General features: G+C 48.4%; 1 protein-coding gene and 1 long non-coding RNA gene across 2 annotated transcripts; both read right to left on the minus strand.

The window, feature by feature from the left end:
• Window positions 1–5,984: 5,984 nt before the first annotated feature.
• Window positions 5,985–10,715, minus strand: LOC144129411 (uncharacterized). The gene is made up of 3 exons (XM_077663554.1): window positions 10,390–10,715; window positions 7,355–7,600; window positions 5,985–6,919 (listed from the first exon to the last, which is right to left on the minus strand). Exons 1-3 carry the CDS (start codon window positions 10,633–10,635, stop codon window positions 6,218–6,220), a joined length of 1,194 nt encoding a protein of 397 aa, XP_077519680.1. The 5' UTR covers window positions 10,636–10,715; the 3' UTR covers window positions 5,985–6,217.
• A 9,185-nt stretch (window positions 10,716–19,900) lies between these two features.
• Window positions 19,901–23,433, minus strand: LOC144127607 (uncharacterized). Its single transcript, XR_013313552.1, has 5 exons — window positions 22,934–23,433; window positions 20,956–21,087; window positions 20,749–20,817; window positions 20,557–20,624; window positions 19,901–20,416 (listed from the first exon to the last, which is right to left on the minus strand). It is a non-coding gene; the product is annotated as an uncharacterized LOC144127607 (long non-coding RNA).

A 23,433-nucleotide genomic window follows, 5' to 3' on the forward strand; every position in this document is an offset into this window, starting at 1 on the left:
GCTTCTGAAGAAAGGAACCGCCGCCAACGTGGACCGAATTCGAGACGCGTTGATCGCCACGGGTCCCGCAGTGCGCGTGGCGTGAGGACTTGTGACCTTCTTCCTCTTTGCTCGCACCAGCATGGGGACGCTTTGCCTTTGTGCGCCACGTGAAATTCAGTTCGGGTGAAAAAGTGTGTCCGCCTAAGATAGAAAGAGATAAGGATATATAGTAAGATAGAAGAGAGGAAGAAGGTGAAGATAAAAGGAGAGGACGTAAGAAAGAAAAAAAGAAAGAAAGGAAGAAAGAGAGTAAGAAAGATTTGCAGTGGGCGGGAACACTGTTGGAGGAGTGTAGGATGGCCTCTCATGAAACTGTCCAGCTTTCTGACAGACTAATTCGATCCTTTATTAAAAGGTCAGGAGACCGAATGAAATGGCCAAAGAAAAATGCCGGATGCGGGACAAGCCCACCCCCCTCAGAAGTAAAGGAGTTCCTTCTAACGCGATGGCGACAAAGGCTCCCGATCTGCAAAAAATCCGGCGTCGTCGTCGGATTGTGAGAAGCACAAGGTGACGTGACCTTGTGGCGTCATCACAACCTGCCCACCGGATAGTTAGCGAACTGGCTACCGTGGCAGGTGGCAGATAAATTTGGAAAGTAAGCACGTTCCAACACTACTTATTAAATCAGATACCAAGAATCAATGGTTTAACAAACGCCTCAAGTCTCTCCTTGGCAAAAAGAAGCGCCTGTATCGAACAGCAAAACTTCAAAATAGTCACTTAGCATGGGAAAAATATCGCTTGTGCGCCCAACAGTATACCACAGAACTGACAAGTGCTAAAGATAAGTTTTACTCTCAAGATTTACTATCAATCCTTCACTCTAACCCCAACAAATTCTGGCGCATGCTATCTAATAAACCACAAGATCGCCATGTACAACTCCTAGATGCTGATGGAGAACCAATCAAAAGCGATGACTGTGCGACCGCGCTCAACAATTACTTTACGTCAGTTTTTTCCGCTGCTAACGTTGCTGCTAATGAACACATTCCAGAAATCTCACTCTCAGAAATGCCTAAAATCGAAATTAACCCTGATGGTGTATCACAGCTTATTGCCTCACTGAAAATATCTACATCTGCCGGCTGCGATCAAATTAACAGTAAGCTACTAAAAAATACCATTTCGTTGTCTAGCCACGTACTGCATCTAATTTTTACGCAATCCTTAGATACCGGGATTGTCCCTGACGATTGGAAAAAAGCTCAAATTACACCCATATTTAAAGCGGATGACCGCACGTGCCCTAACAACTATCGTCCCATTTCCCTCACTAGTATACCGTCTAAACTACTTGAGCACATTATTTTTTCCAATCTTATGACCCACCTAGAATCAATGAACTTTTTCTATCCGAATCAACACGGCTTCCGGAAGCAGCTGTCATGTGAGACCCAGCTCGCCGAATTCACCCACGACATTCTACAATACTTAGATAACCTTGTCCAGATCGACGCTATCTTTCTCGACTTTTCAAAAGCATTTGATCGTGTTTCCCATAATCTTCTTCTTTTTAAGTTGTCATCGCTCGGCATTCCACAAACTTTGCTCTCCTGGCTAGAGCAGTTCCTTAAGGGACGTAAGCAGTTCACCTGTGTTAATAACTGTCGCTCAGCTTTTTCCGACGTAACATCCGGCGTACCTCAAGGTGCAGGCTTATCACCTCTTTTATTCCTCATCTACATCAATGACCTACCGATCAACACAAAATCAACGCTACGTTTATTCGCAGATGACTGCGTAATTTACAGCCCCATCCACGGCGCTAGCGCCATTGCCGCTCTTCAACAGGATCTAACCACTATCTCAGCGTGGTGTGACAAATGGCACATGCCTCTTAATCTAAATAAATGCCACTCCATATCATTCTCTCGCAAAAACACAGTTATTGATAGCACTTACAACATAAAATCAGTCGCCGTCACGAGAACATCATCTTATAAATACCTAGGAGTACACATCACATCATCACTGTCATGGACAACACACATTCAGACCATCTGTTCCAAAGCATCACGCACACTTGGTTTTCTCCGGCGCAATCTAAAATCTGCATCACCTGAAGTAAAAAAGTTGGCATACATAACATTCGTACGTCCTAAATTGGAGTACGCGTCATCTGTCTGGCATCCATCACAATCGTATCTCATCTCAGACCTTGAAGCCATTCAAAATCGCGCCGCCCGTTTTATTACTTCGCAGTACTCAAGAAATACCAGCGTAACATTACTAAAACGATCCCTCGGCCTTCAAACACTAGCAACTCGCCGTGTTATTTCCCGTCTATGCCTCTTTCACTCTTTCTTTTATCGCTCACCAAGACATTTGTTGCTGCAGCCACCCCCACGTACTTCATCCCGCCTAAACCACAGTAACCCAATCGCACGCATTAAAACCCGCACCTCCGCAATGAGCAGTTCATTTTTTCCCGACGCCATAGTGCTCTGGAATGGCCTTCCCGACAACGTAATAACATGCTCCGATCGCCGCCTTTTCCGCGAGAAACTGGCTAATCACTTCTCATAAACATATTCATACTGCGACACCGAAGTGCCAATTGTTCCTTGTTTTCTTTTTGTATGTTTATTTCTTGCTTTTAGTTTGTATATTATTGTACACTTTTTTGGTACCCCGTGTATTTTTCCCCCTTTCTTTCTTTTGTGTTCTCTGCTACTACCCTCCAACCTGTATGTACGCCCCCCCTTATGTAATGCCTTCGGGCCTTTAAGGGACAAATAAATGAAATGAAAAAATGAAGGGTCGGGAGAGGTTGCTCGTAAGTGCAAGCAACCTGTGTCGCACAAGCCCCACAGGTGGCAGCACCCGCCATCGCAGGTAGTCAACCGCTCTACCACTGCGCCAGGAGTGGTATGACGACTGGCACGGGCATGTGAATGTAAAGTGGAGAATGGCCGATTCCGCATATACGGGCATTAGAGAGTTATAGCATATCGTTACAGTGTTTACGCTACTGTTTACAGTGTTGCCGGACGCTGGACTTTCCGGTTGGCGCTGCGCACGCCAGCACACCCTCTCTCCCGTAACAAGTTACCGTGAGGCTAAAACTAGTGATGATGATGGCACATGCCCCAGCCTTTATTGCAAACAAAAATACGTATGCATTGCAAGCATTTCTATGCAGTGAGAGGCATAACTCAGTAAGCTTGCGTACGCAGCGCTCATTAGAGAGTTATAACATATCTTTACCGTGTTTACGTTACCGTTTTGCGGGCCAGCTGGCGACATGTGCGCGTGCGAGGGCATTACCGGGCCGCCAGCTTTTTACGGGATGGAGGCGAAATTCTAGAGGCACGCGTAATGTGCGTGCGAGTGCGCGTTAAAGAACACCATGCATGTGGTCGAAATTTCCGGAGCCCTTCACTACGGCCTCCCTCATAGCCTGAGTTCTGACCCTGCCAGAACACGAAACCGTGCACATGTAGGCTACACTCGATTCTTCCTCCTTTATTATTATTCCTCCTTTCCCCACTCTCGCATCCCAAGACCGCTCACTATACGACGGCCGCCGTATCCCGTGTACCTTCCTGCAGCGAATTCGTCCGGCTTTGGCGGCCAATAAGAAAACGCGGGTTACACCAGAAAATGCTGGCTCTGATGTCATCGTGGACCAACTCAGTGACCTGAACTACCGCACCAGTTGACAGGCAGCTGCCGCTTGACGAATCAAGTGACCACCAAGAGAAGGACTGTGCACCGCAACTCGCATAATTTGCTTACCCCCAACTTTTTACCTCTATTTTTCAAAAAGCAAAAAAAAAAAGACATTTACTAGCATACTTTGCGCTCCCTGCTGCGCAAGCACACCATGCAGCATGCACGCGGGTGCGCTCAGTGTGGGAAGATCGGCACGGCCGGTGAGTGGCGTCACAAAAAATCGGTTATTCGTCTGTAAATTGGCTTCGGTGGATGGAGAAAGGTCAACTGAGCGCCGCTTCGCTCGCGCCGTCGGTCGCTTTCCCGAACGAACGGCTGCGAGAGAGAGAGAGAGCACGGCAACCTCCGGAGCGTACGTAGTCCGAAACTACCGAACCGCGTTGGCCGTTCTGCTTGCCGCCGTTTTATCGCCTTGGGCTCTGCGATTACATCGTCCCGCGTTCATTGCTTCGAGATGCGCACGCGCCGTCATGCCATCACTCGAACTGCATAACGCGGGTGGGGCGTGCCCGGGGAGAGAGGCGTATGCGTCTTAATTTTATTTTTGCCCAGCGAGGGCGCGATCGAGTTGCGGGGTCGACTTATATGCGGCAATATACCGTATACATTGCGCCTTATGACCTTTGTAGAGATTTTAGGACGTGCTCACGATATCTCAGCGTAATTTGACACCCCATTTTTGAAGCCTTAATTTCAGGGGAAAAAAAGCGCGCAAGTTATGCGAGCAAACGCGGTAGATCGAGATGAAAGCTCATGGCGTATGCCCTTCATGCCCTCTGTTATTCCCGCTGTGACAGAACAAAGCGGAGTGGATTCCAATAAGAGGAAGAGTCAGGTCAGGAGATATATAGGGCGGCTGCCGTTGGCCCATTAAGATCGCTGTGGAGGCCTTGATCCTGCAGTGCTCGTACCTTGGCCGCTGCGATGTGATTATTAAAAAGCCAAAGCAGGTTGACTGGCGGTCTCGTCGGGGATGTACAACTGAGTATCACTGCAGTATGACCATTTCGGGTAGAATGTGGAAGATGCACAAAAGTCAGAAGTGTAAAGCTTTTTTTCTCATAAAACTCATCTTCATAATTTCCCAGATTTCGTCGCAGGCTGGGGCTAGCACAAGGCCTAGCGGGACTAGGCCACTGTGCAGATATGTGCACGGCGGAAACTTCGGGGCGGCACGCACACGTAGCCGGCGATGGTATATAATTGGCAGTCCTCGCAACACGGAAAGGGGTTCCGGCGCCTCCAGAGAAAGATGGGGCAATCGATCCAATTAGACGCGGCCCTATCGTATCGCTATCGGGCAGCTCCCGCAGGAAGCAAGCCTTTCCCTTAATGTGCGCACAATCGTTTGTTGACATCGCCGCAGGAAGTCGCAGCAAGAAACTACGATGTGCGGTTGCTACGACGCAGAAACGGTGCACAGACCTATTCGAACACACGGAGACCGATTAATCTGTCCCATATTAACCGACACGAAATTACGGCTTCGCACTAGACAAAATATTATTTATGTAAGCTTCGGCTTGGCGCATTAATCAGCGAGAGCTGATTGGCATCAGTGGCTTAGAGGTCTTGAGTAGCAGATTCATTTTGGCGGCTATACGCTCATGTGCACCTCAACCTTCTGTTTGGGGTCCACGGTTCGATCGCGTTCCCGGCGCACTTCATGGACTCCGCTTGCACGAAGCAAATAGTCTATGGTTCCCAGTGTTCTCTTGTTCGCAGTCTAAACCCTTCGTTGGTTTTGAGGAAAGGAAATGCGCGTAACTGTCAATGACTGGACCATGCCGGCCCATGAGGGCTAAAGCCTTTGAAACCGTTGACTGAATAAAGTTGTTCCTCCTCCTCCTCCTTGAATGGCGACTGTGTCGAAAAACGGGAATGGCAGAGATTTATTGATACACAGTGTAATTCACGCAAGCACAATTAGGCTGCAAATATCTGTTCAAGGATGCATGAAATGGGGGCGACGGAATTAATTTTTTTGCTATATTGCCTTCCATTTACTTTTGACATCACCTGCTCAGCGGGTGGTCCTGCAATAGCGGGATCTGTGCACGGCCTCATGATCATGGGTGAGTGCGCACGCCACCCATCACGTACCACAAACGTAGCGGAAGCACGTCCAGGGGGTGGTCACGTGCTCGCGGGCAAACACTCATCACGTGTCTCTGGGAGACGTTGCTGATACAGCTCTCACTGTAATCAAAGATATCAGTCAAGCTGTGGCTCCCTTCTTCACCTGCATGACACATGTCCACTTCACAAGATACAATAGAGGGTTTATTCACCATGTCCTCACAATAAGAGCAGAAAGATGATGTGATGAGACAGATGTGCGATACTCCAAGAGCGATCTCAAAAACGCAGAGAACGCGCTAATGATGCATAAAACTCGGTGAACAAGGACATCAACCAGAACTATATAAAGTCAGTTCGAACCACCGCTAATAATACTGCCTTCAAGACACATACGCTTCTTCGTTCTTTTTGATCAGTGCAGTCTCACGATAGCCACGAGAAGGACTAAAGGAGCCAGTCCGCCGTCTGCTGCTCGTGGCCTCTGGCATCCACTGGGCAGTCCGCTGAGGCGCGCCAGCACCTTGTGCCTCCGGCTGACCAGTCGGCAGGTCCCGTTGCCTGGAACAGGCTCGACGTCGCTGAACCTGAGCCCAGCCACTGGCAACGGACCCGAGCAGAAGCTCGAAGTGATGGCCTCCTGGTGTCCGCTTCTTGCTCCCTCCTGCCCCCACATCCAGGAAGCATTGCAAAAGCACGGCAGCGAGTTGTTGGCGAACTGCACGCTCTGTCCCAGAGGAAGCGATCCTTCCCCCATGGCTCGAATGACGTTCCTGGCAAATGAGACGCTCTTTCCCGCCGACAGGTGCGCCAACGCTCCGGCTCCGGCGAACCCTATTCGGTTGTCTTCGAATATGACCCTGGTCGCATTGGCGCTGCCCAGAAGGAGGAGAGCCCCGCGATCTCTCAGGTCGGCGAACACGGACCCTCTTATGGCGACCGCGCTCACGTTGGTGGCCGAGAGCGGTGCTCCGCTGACGTTGCTGAAGGAGCAGTTCACCACCTCGACCGTGCTCACCGAGTCGAACACTAGCGAACCATTCTGCGCCCGGTCCACGGTTGTGTTGACGAGCCGGAACGACTTGCCCTTGGCGAATAGGAGCGCCGTAGGGTGGACCTGCACGCCGGCGCAGCCATGAGTGTGAACTTGGATGACTGCACTTTCTTTTAGAGGCGCTGCAATACATCGACCATTACACCAACGGCTACAGCAAATGATACAGCGTTTGCAAAGGCCAGCACAAGAAATCACACGTACAGCCACTGATGATCCACATCTCTGAGCGTTCTCTTAAACTTACCTAAACGGTGTGTGTGTGGGACACATAAAGAGTGTCACGCACTCTGGAAGCCCCTTATAAAATTATCAAGCAGTAAACGCTAATAAAAAAGGTGAAAACGAGAAACTGTGTGACACTGACAGAAAGATACACACTTTGCCGCACAGAATTATTTCATTCGCGGTCCCGAAGCGACTCGTGAGAACCGATTGGGTTCCTCGCCTGCTGCCAATGTATCGATCCACGGCAGTACGTGCCGAGAGCACACCAACCTGTCCGAAGCGCGAGTTGCGGACGGTGATGCCTTGGACGTCGGAGAAGCCCGCGAGGGCGGCCGGCGGCAGCTCGGGAGCGGTCACGTTGTCCAGCTCCACGAGCTCCGTGCCTCGCAGCCCGTGCAGCGCCAGGTGCTCGATGGTGAGGTTGCGCACGTGGCGCAGCCGCAGAGTCCGCAGCCCGGACACCTTCTCGAAGGCCAGCGACCGGACCACCACGCGATCGATGTCGGTCAGCGTGAACTGCATGCACGGGGTAGAGACGCTTTATTTATGCCATGCAGGCAAAGGCTCTCCTGGAGGATGTTTCGGACCTAATAAATTAAGACAACCAGGTTGCATGCGCTCTCTTTCTTGATGTTAGCAAAGCTTTCGACAGTGTATGCCATATATTATTTTATTAACTAAGCTCTCATTATTCGGATTTCGTGGGAATTTTCTAAAATTCTAAAACTGCTCACCAACTATTTAGAGGATAGAACACAATTGGACTCCACTGCACAGTACCGGAGTAATATAACTTTGATAAAAGCTGGAGTACCTCAGGGATCCGTATTAAGTCCGCTTCTTTTTAATCTATATGTCAATGACCTCGCCGCTGCTATTCCTACCCATATTTTTCAGTACGCAGACGACACAGTTATCCTGTCTCAAGATTCTCGTTTTTCAGATGTAATCTCCCGTTTGCAAGATGCGACGTTTAGCGTTATGAACTGGTTCGATAAAAATGTAATTAAAGTGAATGCCTCCAAAACAAAGCTTATTTGCTTCCACAATCCCTTGCAGAAAGTTAGGTTTAACCGCCCACTGCTGGTTCACCCGTTTTCTTGCTCAGTCCTTGTATACCTGTTCGCCCGTTCCATACGTCTCATCTGTTAAATACCTGGCCGTCTTACTTGACAGTGACTTCGCCTGGAATTCCCACCTGGCTTACGTATGTTAAAGGCTTCGTGCAGTTTCAGGAACATATACAGTATTAGATATTTTGTGCAATTGTCAGTTCGTAAAATGGTTTTACATGCTCTGGGTTATAGCATACTCCGTTATGACATTGGTGCTTGGTCACTGCGCGATTCCATGGAAAAATAGATTAAACTCCATGCTTCGATCTATTCTGAAGGTTATTAGCTACGGTTCAGGATTACCTTCCGGCTCTGACCTTTTCAAAGCTTTAAGGCGCTCAAATTTCAACGCCCTTCTCGCTGAAACGCTATCCTCAGACATTTCCGGTCACACAGCTAGGTATAAAGTTGAACATGTTCCTGCGCGTTGCCTCCGGCCTAAATTTCGTTTTCGGTGCCTCGCTGCTCAACCAGATACGGTCAGCGCACTCGTGATTACTTTAAACCATTTTGTCTCAACTACCATCAAGTGCCTTTCGCGTGAAGACCAAGTTCAAACTGAAACAAATTATTCGTCGCAGTAACCTTTCGTACTCTAGCCTTCAGCCTTTTTTATTTCTTCAAGTTCACTTAAATCCTACCTAACTGCATAAGATCGGAGCCTTAGAGGATATACTGTCATGCCACTTATTGTGCTGGCTCTTAAGGATAGAGCGCGAAGAGAGCGATTCGTGGTTTTGATGTCCTGTAACCTGCTGATGTGCGAATATTTCTGTTCCATTTCCGTTTCGATCCCAAATGTAATTGTTTACTTTTGTTCGCGAATAATAATATTAATTGGTTTTTGCGGGAAAGGAAATGGCGCAGTATCTGTCTCATATATCGTTGGACACCTGAACCGCGCCGTAAGGGAAGGGATGAAGGAGGGAGTGAAAGAAGAAAGGAAGAAAGAGGTGCCGTAGTGGAGGGCTCCGGAATAATTTCGACCACCTGGGGATCTTTAACGTGCACTGACATCGCACAGCACACGGGCGCCTTAGCGTTTCGCCTGCATCGAAACGCTGCCGCCGTGGTCGGGTTCGAACCCGGGAACTCCGGATCAGTAGCCGAGCGCCCTAACCACTGAGCCACCGCGGCGGGTTTGTTCGCGAATATAGACGGTTTTTATGTATTATATCACTACATGACCCTGTTTGGCTGCTCTGTATTAGGAGTGCTACCTCACACTATATTTCAGCGTAAGTTAAGTGGTTTGTTTGTTTTTTAACAATTTCTCTCCTCATTGCTGTTAGTCCTTTTCTTGTATTTATTCCTGCTTGAAATGCTTCAACACAAACCGTGTTGTTCGCGGTATTCCACTTTGTTGCCGTTGCCCGTCCGGCCTGCCCTTCATGCCTACTGCGGCTCTGACTGGCCTATCATGTATTGCTTATGTGGAAATCTTATGTTAATGAAGCTTATTATTATTTATTATTATACGCTTGCGCGTGTCAGTGTCAATCCTGTATGTTCTCCTTTGCTGCTTCTTTCTTATAATGCGCCCCCCGGAAGACCACCATGCATTTCAGTTTGAGCCTCTCAGCTGCAGGCATCGCCACCTATGCATAGCGCCCCCTGGATGTCTGTTAAGGCCTCACGAGCCCCGTTAGGCGAAATTCCGCCGCCGGCGACCGTCGTTGTTGTTGAGCTCCAGAGATGGTGGGACGGCGTCTGCAGCTACATCGACGCGGCGAGTGCGACGACGATGTACCTTCCCCGACATTCGTATCAAAACTGTGACGTCACACAGTGTTCTGGGTGGTGCCATCTCGTCGCACATAGCAGACGCCCCTTAGACAAGTTGCAGGCTAGCTCGCGAAAGGGATTCCAACCGATGATATGATTAATTGTACGCCTTTCCCCGACTTTCGTTTCCCAATTACTGTAACGCGGCCGTCCGTCGCACAGCATTCCTCGTAGCACGTAGCTGCTGGTCATGTTAGAGGCCAGCTCGCGACAGGCGTTCCCAGCGACGATATTTACAAACTGACGATGAGGCATTCGCCTTCACGGACCGCAAGCAGTCGTAAGTGCCCTCCGCATTTTTTCCGCGAATACCTTACACTGGCGTTCACATACATGCAGCTACGTAAGCGATCTGTCAAGTATGGTTCTACGGCGGCCACGCAGTGAGCGGGAGGGAGCACGCACCTCTTGGAGCGACAGGCTGGCCACCAGGTACGGCGGCACGTACACGGCGCCGCAGTGCCTCACGCCGATGTACTCCACGTCCGGCTCGAAGAGCGCGAACAGGTCGAGCACTTCGTCCCCCAGCGGACAGGCGCAGTCCACGCGCTCTTCCACGCAACTGCACAGCTCCAGACTGGGGCAGGAAAACGAGCCAGCCGCCAGGGACAGGGCTGCGGACAGCAGCAGGACCACCGTGGTCGTCGACATCTCGTGCAGTGTGTTGACTCTGCAGCAGCGTGCATGCACCACCGGACACGCTTGGAGACCGGACGCCAGCAGCTCGTTAAACTTGTGCCGAGCCCTTGCGGAAGTCCCTGGGGCTCGAACCGGAAGCCATCTTTTTGTGCGCGCGCGTACGAAACTCCACTTCTGTGCAAGAAGCCGTCAGTTTGGTTCAAAGGGTGCGATGGTTTCTCAGACCGCCAGCCAGTGACGGCGCCAAGGGCCAAGTCGTCAACCCAAGATTTTGTGGGGTACGGAAAAATCTGTCGAGCGCTTTCTTCAGACCACGATAGTGCACAGAGAGAGAGAGAGAGAGAAAACAACTTTATTTGCCACTTGAGGGTTGGTAGTTAGGGCAGGCGGGCTGAGTGTGGCCGCCAGGTGGGGCCTACGTCTTGAGCCCACGATAGTGCAGCCCGATAGAGCAGCCACAATAGTGCGCCCCGTATTTGGCCCCTCGCCACGGGCCCACTGCATCTTGTTTCTTTATTTTATTTTAACGGCAAGAAATTCAACAATGGCAGCATGCTATACCCAACATTTACCTACCTTCCCCCTCTCCCCCACCAACGTTACTAAAAGTAATGTTGACTCCCACCACAAATCTCCTGAGGCCGCCCCTGCTGCCAGCAGTGGGAAGCCAACATAGAACATACTCAGTTTACTTTCTGAAATATTAAGTAAGAAAATTACAGATATAATGCAAAAAGCGAAGCTAGTCCTGGCGTAGAGCATGCAGATGCTAGAAACGAGCCTGATTTGTACTCAATCATGCACTCACTGCGGATGAAAACCGCGACTGTGGCAAAGAAAAAAAGGAAAAGTGCTTCGCTCTCGGGAAGATAATTCTCGACACTACCCACAATTTTATCACAGAAACTATCGTTGTGGGCAGCGACGTAGTTAGAGCAGCGGTCGGCCTCAGTCTGCGGGTGTCGACTTCAATGAAAAAAATTGGCACTGGCTTAGCTCGGCTATGCCAGGAGCTACGTTTCCCTGGCTGATCTTGTTGTGGTGACTGTATGTTTAGCAAAGAGAGACAAATAGGCTCCATCTCGGCGGCTATGCGCCGTCTATTACGCTCAGCAGTCTGGCGTCTCCGTCTGGCAAGGCGTTCCTCTCTCTGTTCGGGCGTCTCCGCTTCTCTTTTCGCCTTCTTACGCTCATTCTCTCTTTGTTGAGTAGCCAAGTGTCAGGCGACAACCTCAGGATCGGAAGTTTACTCTTCCCATTGGTTTAGCAGCGGCTGGACTCTCCTTCTCCGCATACATGTCAAACGTTGTGATCCCATTACATCTCCGCCTTTTATACGCAATGCTGCGCATGCGACGCGGGTGACAGGGCGGCGAGACGGCGACCCAGCGCGCGGCGCATTCCGACAGTGGAGCGGATGCGCGGCGACGGCGATCGAAGCGCACGCCGCATCTGCTGCTCCTCTCCGGTTGCCATGGTAACGGCGCATGCGCACAACTGGCCTCTCCCATGCACCACGAAATGCTCGAGTGGTAGCCGAGTGTAGCTCGCGCAACAAAAGATGTTAGCTGGGAGTATTCTTCATGAATGATGATGTGTTTCGTCTTTTCTCTCATTTTTTAATTTCTTTACTTTTTTTAATTGTATATCGCTACCGTTTTCATGCGGCTAAAGCTTCCTCCTCACTGTTGTTCCAAAACTTTTTAACGGCGCCCTGCCGAAGACAGACGCCGAGCTGACACGACCAGCGTAAGCTTGCCTCGCTGCAACTCGTTCACACTTGTCCAGGCTTGGCCGCCTCTGATTAGTGGTTGATGCAACCGTCGGTCAGCCACTGAGGGAATGCTCTATCTCGTGGTCGAGAGTAGACGCAAGCGCATTTAGGCATTCAGTATTGCTTTCGCATTGAAAAGAATATTTGTACACATGTCGTACACTGCTGTGTGCCGAGTCCCGCGCAAGGGTCTCATTTGAGGGACTGAAACTGCTACAGTGTCGACATCGCGCATTGTATGTTTCTAATGATTCTGAACGTTGGTATATAGAAGAGTACCTAAACAAAGCCTAAAAGTTATCACTTTTTCATTTGTCGTGTGAAGTGTTTTTGTTCAGTGTTTTTTCCAACTTTGCGTGGCCATATATACTCCGTGTATATTATGGTATACTCCATGTCCATGTACCGATACATTACATGTTCGGTGCAAATTCTGCGTCAGGCAAGGTGATGCTAAAAAGGTGTAATTCGTTCGCATTATCCTAGCTAGTTGTTCAGCCAACACGTGGGAATAACGTATTAGACATCTTGCTGACTAACATCCTAATGTGAGCAAAGCCTGGCTTATTGCCATACCCGGCATCAGTGATCACGATGCTGTTCTGATTGATATGAAACTGCAATATGTGAAAGACATCGATATTGGCAATAGGATATATCTTTAACTGCCAGAAGGCTCCTATAGTAGAAATCTCACTTGAAATGGATGCTTACTATGGCTTATTTGAAACACTATTGGAATCGCTCAGTATAAATGATTTTGTTGTGTCCCCTTGTTTGGTTCTCTTCTGCATCACCAATGTTCTTTTCTAACGGCCACTTGCCCCCCTTCGCGAGATGCCCCCCCACGGCGGGCCCTCTTGTTCTGGGAAGCCACTCCCTCCTGTGGACACCCCACCGTCCCCTCTGTCCTTCGGGCGGCCAGTTCGGCTTTCGCCTCTGTCGACGCTGGTCGCACCCTCTTTTGCTACATTGACAGCAACTACTGGACACGATAGAATTATGAAACGCATTTATTCAGAAAATGATCATGTATGTTCCGTCCTGGGTGAGGACGTCAGGGCACAGCAAAAGTAAGCCCTGGTTTAATAAAAAGGCTTGCGTTAAGCACCACTCTATGGACACATCCTAGGCGTTTGTGCGGAGCGCCTGCGCGCCCAGCGCTGCGCCGCGACGGGCGTCGAAAAGGCATCCACCTTCACGGCCGGTCTCGAGATGCGCGCGCTCTCAAAGTATTGGAGGTATTCACTGAGGCCGCGCTACCAGACGGCGAAAGCGTCGCCGCGGCAAACGCGCCATGTTTGTGGTCGTTTCGCGAAAGCTCGCGCAGTGTCACGGTGCGCCGTGAGGTATCCGGCCTGTGTTGTTGGTGATCCGTAACATCTTTGCACGTTGTTAAATGCGACAACGTTCAATTTTCTTTGTAGAATGCTTATTGTGCATAAAGTTTCCAGCAGAATTCTGTGCCGTGATTTAACTGAGCTGCGTGCCGCAACTCGGCAGCAAAACTGGCCGGCTGCATTGCACGCAAGAATGTAAACGACTTGCAGCTTTTAATATCAGTTCATAACTGTCAGCTACTCATGCAGCACACATAGTGGATAACACAGCACATGATTAATTACCCATATTCCTAAGCGGACGCTGCTGAAACTCATATTTCCAGCGGCTGTAGTCCGCGAACCGCCGAATACTCACTGTTTCAGCAAAAAGGCATATTGTGTCATAGCTGCTTTGTTTACGCGACAAAATGGTCGAGCAAATACTGTCATGCACTCGCGCAGCACGAATGGCAGACACAAGAATGTTTTGCAGGTTTGATTGAAGAAACGTAGCCTTGCTTCCAGTGCACAAGACCTGGAATCTGTAGGCCGGTTCGCAGCAACGCGATGTGCAGCAATTCCGCTACATTCAGTAGTAACATGTCACTTTCAGCAGACAGAGATGACAAGTTAAGCTAGCTAAACGAACATACACGTTTAACTACTCACCTATGTGAAAAACGGCACTTCGGCCGTCGGCACCCTCAGCACGGATGTTCGGCTCGACCGCTTGTCAAGCAATTGCCCCCTCTCATAGATTTTCATACTTTAATTCTTCGGCCTGTCGGCAAACTTACGCCGTGCACAAGGCGGACCTCAATATCGATGAATTCAACGCACGGCAGCCGTCTTGTAGTACGTCGCACACCACGCCGGCACCTGCACATTCCTACGGTTCGACGTTTTCACAAAATGTAACATTTTCAGCGTGCCTGCTCTTTCTGCATCGCGCAGTTCACGCCGTATCCACTCAGTCACACGGTGTTACGGGTCGGACAGAAATGATCTGCGGCGAGACGCTAAATGCACTCACATTTCACACATCACACGCCAGGTAAATGCTGCGGCTGCCGCGCGCGCGACCACCAACATGGCGAATGCCGTGCCGGCCACTAGCGCCCCTTGCGGATGACGTCATGTGAATACCTCCTATTGGAGGCAGTCATAAGAAAGCAGCAAATTCCGCACAGCTGGAAAAACAGTAAAATGAATTTGATTTATAAAGAGAAAGGCAATAAGACGAACATAAAATCCTTCCGACCGATTACGATAACATCAGTTACATAATGCTGGCGATGCAGACAGTGAAAATAAAAATGCAGTCATGGGTAGAAAGTAATAGAATGCTCGGAGAACTTCAGAACGGGTTCAGAAGTGGTAGGCGCTTAGATGATAGCCTGTTCGTGCTTACCCAGTGCATGGAAATAGCTAAGGCGGGAAACAGACCTCTGTATTTAGCCTTCCTGGACATAAGCGGTGCATACGACAACGTGTACAGGGAACTCCTGCAGAACATATTAAAAGGTGAAGGTATCGGTCATGAGGTAATTCATTTTCTACAGGAAATATATCGAGAAAATAAAGTTGAAATAACATGGGAAGGAATTAAGAGCACGACCACTGTCGAGGTACACAAAGGATTAAGGCAAGACTGTCCTCTATCACCGCTGCTGTTCATGCTTTATATGATAAGTATGGAAAGGAGGCTACAAGGAAGCAATCTAGGTTATGATCTTTCATACACATTAGGCGGAAAGGTTGTTGAGCAACGACTACCGGGTTTAATGTATGCGGACGATATTTTACTGTTAGCAGATAGCCAGGAAGATTTGGAAACTTTGGTGAATTGCTGTGGAGACGAAGGAGACAGTCTGGGTTTCAGTTTTAGCGCAACTAAGTCAGGTGTGATGGTTTTCAACGGTACAACTGATCAGGAGCTTACAATACAAGGCCATGAAATGCCCCGAGTGGCCGAATACAAATATCTCGGGGTATGGGTAAACGAAGAACGTATGTACACGGAAAAGCACGAACAGTCTCTCATAGCAAAAGGGCGAAGAGATGCCGGAATAATGAAACATAGGGCATTATGGGGGTACAGCAGGTATGAAGTCCTCAGAGGTATTTAGAAAGGAATAATGGTGCTGGGGCTTACTGTCGAGAATGCGGTTCTATGCTTAAGGGCTGAAGTTCAGTCGCGATTAGAAGTAAATCAGATAACTGTTGGAAGATTAGCACTAGGTGCCCACGGGAAAACCACGAACGAGGCAGTATAGGGGATATGGGCTGGGCAACGTTCGAAGCACGGGAAGCTCAGAGTAAAGTACTATACGAAGAACGCCTGAGGAAATTGGACGATAACAGGTGGGCAGCTAAGGTATTTAAATACCTGTACAGAAAGAGCGTTAACACACAGTGGCGGAAACGAACTATAAAGCTGGCCAGTAAGTTTGCCAGAGACGAGGAAGGAGAAAGAAAGAGCATTAAACGACAGGTCAAAAACGTCGAAGGTAAAAATTGGATAGATTCAATGGAAAAGAAGCATAGTGTAGAACTATATCGATGCTGGAAAAGGCAGATCAGGAAGGAAGCGTTTTATGATAACTCAAGAGGCTGTGCCCTCCTCTTTGAAGCTAGGTCAGGGTGTCTTAGAACGCGCAGCTACAGAAAGAAACTTAACGAAGAAGATGACACATGTGCTGTGTGTGATAAATCGGTAGAAACAATAGAACACCTCATTCTAAAATGTGATTGTATCTATCCCGATGTCGATGCAGGCACAGTCACTCTTCCCGGGGCCTTAGGGTTTAGAGATAACAATAGTCATGTAAATAAATCTGCGGTGGAAATTAGTAAAAAGCGATTGGAGGATTGGTGGCTCAAAAGCAGAGGGGTGACATAAGTTTTAAAGTGTAGGAAGGTGTATTTTAAAGAAAATGGCGAATTTTATTAACAACTTACCGCAGAGTTAAACAAAAATTAAGGAAAAAAAACTGAGCATGGTGGCAACTACCACTGCCCCGTTTCAAAGGGGACGCTCCTACCTTCTATCCATCCATCCACGGTCTTCGCATTCGCAGCGGAAGCAATGCGAGTTTTTCGCCGGGAGTTACGCCGCCCGACCCCGCTAGAGGCGCGACGACCCCACCACTCGCTCCCCGCCTGCATCTGCGGTGGCGAGTGGCTTTTCCTTGGTTTCGCGCTGTAGCCCGCTGGTTCATGGTGAGCGCAGCACCGAAATTAAAGAAAACAAACTGCAGATGCTTAAGCTGCGTATCTGCAACAAAGTCCACATGTGCACAGATTCTTCGTCACAAACTTTGCTCGATGAAAACACTTAAGATGAGAAATCACTCTCCCATTCCTCGGAACTATGTCGAGCATTTATGGTTTTAAATCCAGAAGGAAATACTCTTATCATTTCATCCCGTATATATCATGGTCCGTGATTAAGTGACAAGTTAATGCGAAGGGGAAGATAGTGAAAACTCAGAGAACGAAAGTTCTCTGCTCGTCCCATAAATATGTACTATATCGCGGGAAAATTCTCCAAATTCTCTAAAGAAAAATTATCTAAAGCCGTAAATCCGATAGCGCCGTGGCTGGTGGCTTGAGACGATACTTGAGTCGTTGACTTGTCAAATAAATTACAGGATTGCTGGAAGCTATATATATATAGTACTTAATTACGCCGATATCGCTTTTCGCACGTCCTGAATGAACTTATTTTCACCCTCATATACGTCACAACTTCCTTAAACGAGAGGCCTGTATCGATATCTCAAAAGAATGCTAATTACTAATGTGCGAGCAAGTGTCAAGAAACATTGTAATGCATTGTTCTGTGCTCCAAGCCAATGGCACGCGGCCTTTCCGCTTTTGCTGTCAAACAAGAGGCCACCAGACTTATCTGGAATGACTGTAGCCGCGTGCAAGTCTCTATTCATCTTCAAAACTGTCGTAAGCGCATTAGGCATCTAATGTTTCAAGTTCCTTGTCGCCTTTAAGTTTGCAAGGCCAAGAGCGACCGTCATTATGACCTTCGTTGACCGAGCGCTTGTTTTATCGCTGCACTGCCGAACTGCATGTTTTCTGTTCGAGGACACGAGATAGCCCAACAAACGATTTTCGAGTTTGACGAAAGCTTCCTTGCCGTCATTATGGCCTGACTAACGTTAATAAAACGTAACAGAAGCAACCACTACAATCTGCGTATGCTGCCACGGATATTGACGCGTACTGAATATTGCAATTTCAGAAAGTATGTATGTACAATGAGTGACTTCAGCTAGCATAAAGAGCGTCATTTATTGTTGTTCACGTATGTTCAACCTTCGGCGTGTCCTGAAGCGCCCTAAAATAGTTGGTTTAAATATATTTGTGAAAGATTTCTGATTATGCAGTCGAATGCCCAATGCCCTCTATTCTCTCAAATTCAGGGACTTTTATTAATATGTAATCATCGCAAATCTCAATTTTTAGTCCCTTACATTATAAGCTAAGCCGGCTGGTATAACACGCATTGCTGTGAGGTTTAGCGGGGCTCCGTTAAGTTGCGGAAAACTTCTTTTTGTGGTGCTACTTTGTTTCCAGAATGACGTGAGGAAAGTTCATGCTCACGGGAGGTTTATCGAAAGCGATGACGAGGCTGCAGATATGCAGAAGAAAGTCATTGCTTCCTATATGTCTGCTCGCTCGTAAAGGCCGATTTTATTAGACAGAGCGCAGTTCTTAACTAATTTTGCTTTCCTGGCAGTTCATGCTTTCAGTTGCTGTAAACAAGTGACTTAACTTTTGCGTCGTCGTGTGTGTGTGTGTGTGTGCGGGGGGGGAAGGGGGGCGGCGTCGTGAGACGCCGCCAAACTTCAAAATGCCTTTCCAAGAGGAAATATTGGACGTTGCGTGCTTGCAACGTGCTCTGCACCTGCAGCCAGGGTTTTCCTGGGTAGCACCATGAATTCTTGCTAATGCCGCTGTTGTGCAAACTTAAAGCAGCTGCGCTTGAAATTTCAGGAGCTATATTTGCTCTGCAGAATCCTTCCCTCTTTGAAACTTGCCATCCAAGTATTACATGCCGCATATTATTCTACACACTCATAAAGAACCTGCCGGAAGACGAACTATAGAAGCTGAAAGCCTTGCTTTTTAGCCAAATATGTTGACATCTGTGCTCGAAGCATGCGCTCGACCAAACGCAGTCGGGCTCAAGGAGAGAGCGCACAAACGTTAATCCGTTGTTTCAGGTTTCTCCCGTGGCAAAGGGGCTGACTACGCGGTCTTTGCGGAAAAATATAAAGGCTTGACTGTTACCACTGACGCGGGCCGAACTGGGAGCGAGCGCGTGTTTTCCTTCGGAGTGAACGGCGGTCGCAGTGGCGGAGCGGTGGGCCAGTGGCGACCCCACCTAGGTGCGGCGGGAGGCGGAACGAGACCCCATTGCGCACGGCCACCTGTATCGGCGCGCGCGGCGGGGCATAGAGCTACTACTACCAACGGCGGGGTTCTCCGGCCGTCCGTGGCCGCTCCTTTCGTGCCCGACCCCTCCCCTGCTATGGCTTCGCACGAGGCGATTTGCGGCGCCTTGGACGCATTGCGTGATGTACAGTGGTGGAGAACCACGATGAAGAAAATTTACACAAGAACACCAATGCCTCCTGAGGCTAGGTATTTTTTTATTTTTTTTTTACTAAGCTCCAGACGCTACGGCCGCATGTTGCCCTAAGCGGGCAGTCATGGTGCCACGCGGAAGGAGTGCTCCCCGGAAAACAATCATATCTGCGGGTTTGGGCGCAGCAGGCCAATGAAAGCATGGAAAGGCATTACTTCTTACGACTGACGAGGCGACGCAGTAATCAATTTTTTTTCCTGTAAATTCATGAACGTTCGTACATGACGTACTAGCTCTGTCAGAACGCGTTTACCGGTCAAAAAGCGGCCTAGAAGGAAAATGGCAATTGTAATATGATGAAAATGGGCAAGCGATGTTGCACGCTGAGCTGTCAATTTTATGTTCATCAGGCAAGCTCGTCACGCGGTTCCTCCTGTACGAGAGAATCTGCTCACCTGAGTCGACAGCCGCGGAGAGGAACGTCCAGTGGCTCTGATTAACCTGTATACCTGAATATCATGGCTGTATTCGTGGTAAAAATTACCAGCATCACAAAGCCAGTGTATGCAGGAATTTATTTACAATAACTAGTCAGCTCGCGCGCGCTCAAGCTGTTTAAACGCGCAAGACCTTTCGACTGAGCGGCTTGGTGATTAATTTTTTGCGATAAGCCACTCTGTCCGTAACAACAGCGGCAATGTTTGGTAGGAGGGGCTTAATGAATTTTTTTTGCCACTATTCAGGATGTGATCGAGGCATGGTCTTCTCTTGCGTCGCATATAAAAATAGGGCAGCTGTCCAGATGCATTGCCGCGATATTCTCGCACACATCGTTTCTGCCAATATGTGGCACTGCGATGTCGATGGCCTTCTTTACTTTTACAAGAACAGCCGCAAAGTAAGCCTTTGGGAACACCAAACCCCCTCTAGTTTGGTGGTTAATAAGTCCCATCACTGATGACATTGATGGTCCCGAATCATTCAGTCTTGGGCAGGCACTGCAAATCCTTTGTTCTTCTATCGCTTTCACGACAAAACCGGCGACGTATGCTACTGCAGCGGTTTCCACTGTTCAAGGTGGCCGCTGCACTGAAAAAGAAAGGTAAGAACAAAGTGCTCATATCAGGACTAATTATGGAATATGGAGCTCCAATCCCGCGGCTTGAAAAGGTAATAAGCTCGAAAGGCTATTAAACTGAATGCGCAATACATTTAGTCCGCCTACTTACAAGGCATCACTTTCAAGGGCGCCAACAAACTGTTGACATCATCCACGGAACTCGATGGTTCACAAATGCTAGAAAACAAAACGGTACAGAAACTATATATTACTGCCCGGCATGACAAAGGTACAGAAGCACGGGGAAACAGCACCAGCTTCAAAAACATATTTTTTAAACGGAGCTGGGGCTTATGCATACCGAGGTTGGGAATCGTTAGTTGCTGGCACACTGCTTTGATCATCCGCAATATCGGGTGGTTCAGACAAGCTGAAAAACAAAACAGTGCAAAAATTAGAAGTTGGTTACCACTATATGTGATGTACAGAGGTAAAAGAACCAAAAGAAGTGTGCGTCCTTTTTGAAGAACTGACATCTAATAAATGGTGCTGCAGCGGATGTGCATACCTGAGTAGTGCACTACTGGTTGTAGCCAAGGTGTTCTGAGGAATGCTCGATGCGTTCAGTCCTGAATATGTCCCGCTTGACACAGCTGGATCAACTCTGCTCAATTGGGTTGATGTAGAAGCAGTGTACATGCTGGAGAACAAAAAAAAAACGAATACGACAGAAATGACATCAGAAGGAGAAAATGCCAAGAAAATTTTCTTGCATGGTCAGCACAGACTACAATTAGTGAACAAGTGAAATTAAACCACAAGAACTTGACATACAGCGAAATGCACTTAATTTTGCAGCCACAAAGCACAACACCTTATTAGCAACTACAACATTGCTTACATGTTCTTGGCTGATGGCGTCAGGCTTTGTTGTTTCATGACCAAAGAAACAGTTCATTTTGCGGTCATATATGTATTTTGAGCTTATGGCCATTTCGTCAATTACTGAACACATCTTTGCTTGCTCTTTTAGCTGCTTGACTTCTTGCATGAGACGCTCTTTCATCAGCGGCGTGACTCCACTTTTATTGTTGGACTTCCCAACATACCGGAGCAAAGTATTTTTTTAGGGTAGCTTCAGGAGGCCTCGGTTACGTATGTAACGGTAGGTCTTTGGCGATACGTAGTATAGGACTACACACTCCTTCAGAAAATCCGGTGACCAAGAAGGACGCTGCCTTGAAGCGTTTGCTAGCTGCTCAACTATACAGTCGTCCAGGCAAAACTTTGCTGTGCCCACTTTTTTCAAGCATTTCCTCAATGCAGATTGCACTGCATTGGACTTAAAATCACTGAGTTTTTTCTTCAACCTTTCATTTTCTGTGCGAAGTTTTCGAATTGCTTTATTTTCCTGAAAAGCTGCACCCTCAACCGATTTATTTCTCTTACATCAGAATGTTTATGGGGGACAATATCATCACTTGTTTGAGTAGCACATTCAAGTATTGAAGTAGCTGGGCGATGATTTTCAAAGTCTTAAGGATTAGCCTGAAGAACACAATTCAGTGTTTGGCTGTTTACAGCAGATGGCTGCTTTCTTCATGGCCCTCGGTTGTTTTCCAATTTTCCTCACTAATGCAGTTAATTGGACTGAAATTATCATTTGTTTTAGGAAGTGCGCAAGGTGGTTGCTCCCGCTCCAACTTTCGCCGTTTTTTTTTTTTGCTATCTGCGGCTGCATATTGCTCGGGTATCCAGGAAAAATACTGGGTACAGCAGTCCGCTTCAGACGCCGGATCTTTGCGGACTCAGAACGGTAGTCATTGCTCAAGAAGTGCAAAGAGCAGACGACACTGCTGAAGGACTTATCATTCGGAGCTTTCCTCGATACAGCTTTCAGCCATGCGTGCCGAAGAGTTTCATCAGCTGGGAATTCATGAAAGCTTAAGCCAAGCTTTTTTTTTGTGCTAGATTTGCAGCACGGCACGCAGCAATGTGGCATGTTCCTGAAAATACTGGAAATTATCCTTGAGGTCAAAGTCCCTGATTATCAAAATAATGTTTTGTCTGAATCGAAGTGACTCGAACAACGCGATAATACATAACCCATGGGTGATAGCAGCATTGCCCGTTCAGCAGCAGCACTTGAGGGCTGGGAAGCCTACTCCCAACACCACTCAAGTTCGCTTGAAGCTACACAATGTAAAAAAATAAAAGCCATGCGTGGAAGGGCCCCAAGTATATAATTTGTCCAGCAGGAAACTAGAGCAAATGTACTTCAAAAGACAAGCCCAGAATACAGTCAGGGGCCACGTTGAAAGGAAAGCTCGGAAACAGTAATGTTTTTTTTTTTTTCAAGGGAAAAGAGATAAAAAGAAAGGAAGACGAGCGTTGTAGTGGCAGCGTTTAGGCACAGCGGCAGCTCACTCGCCAGAATAGATATTTCTATACACGTGCAATGCGGCACATCAAGTCATGCATCGTATTATGCTACAAAAAACAACGTGCACTGTGTAAACCTGATTTGAGGATATACAGAGACGTACCTTGATTTCCTTGCGGTTTCCTCTGGCTGTCAACACATTTTAGAGCGAAGCTGACGGCAGATTGCACACGTGCACCCTCCGATGTATGCGCTTCTCCAAGCATGTGTCATGCCGCCACGCCGTCGGCAGGAATGTTCCTGTATATGCTCCCGCAGGGAGCAGAGTTGCGCGAAGGTCCGCCATTTTGTTCCAAGCTCTGCGGGAAAGCTGCTTCTCGTGTGGCAGGAGCCTCACGAGAGGGCCGTTTAGAAGCACCCCTCCTCACCTCTGTGGGGGCTTCACAATACCCCCTCAGTCGGATAACAAAGCAGACTGCCCTCAATATGAGGAACCTCCGGCCCTATCCACCTCCCAGTGGGGGCTTCACAATACCCCCTCAGTGGGATAACAAAAGAGACTGTGCTCAAGATGGGAGCGGCTGTCCCCCTCCCACTCATGTGTTGGGTATGAGCAGACACGGTTTGGAACAAATTACGTCAGCGTGAGCACGTGGTCGCCGC

The sequence above is a fragment of the Amblyomma americanum genome, chromosome 4 (assembly GCF_052857255.1).
Source record: "Amblyomma americanum isolate KBUSLIRL-KWMA chromosome 4, ASM5285725v1, whole genome shotgun sequence".
In the NCBI taxonomy this organism is placed as follows: Eukaryota; Metazoa; Arthropoda; class Arachnida; order Ixodida; family Ixodidae; genus Amblyomma; species Amblyomma americanum.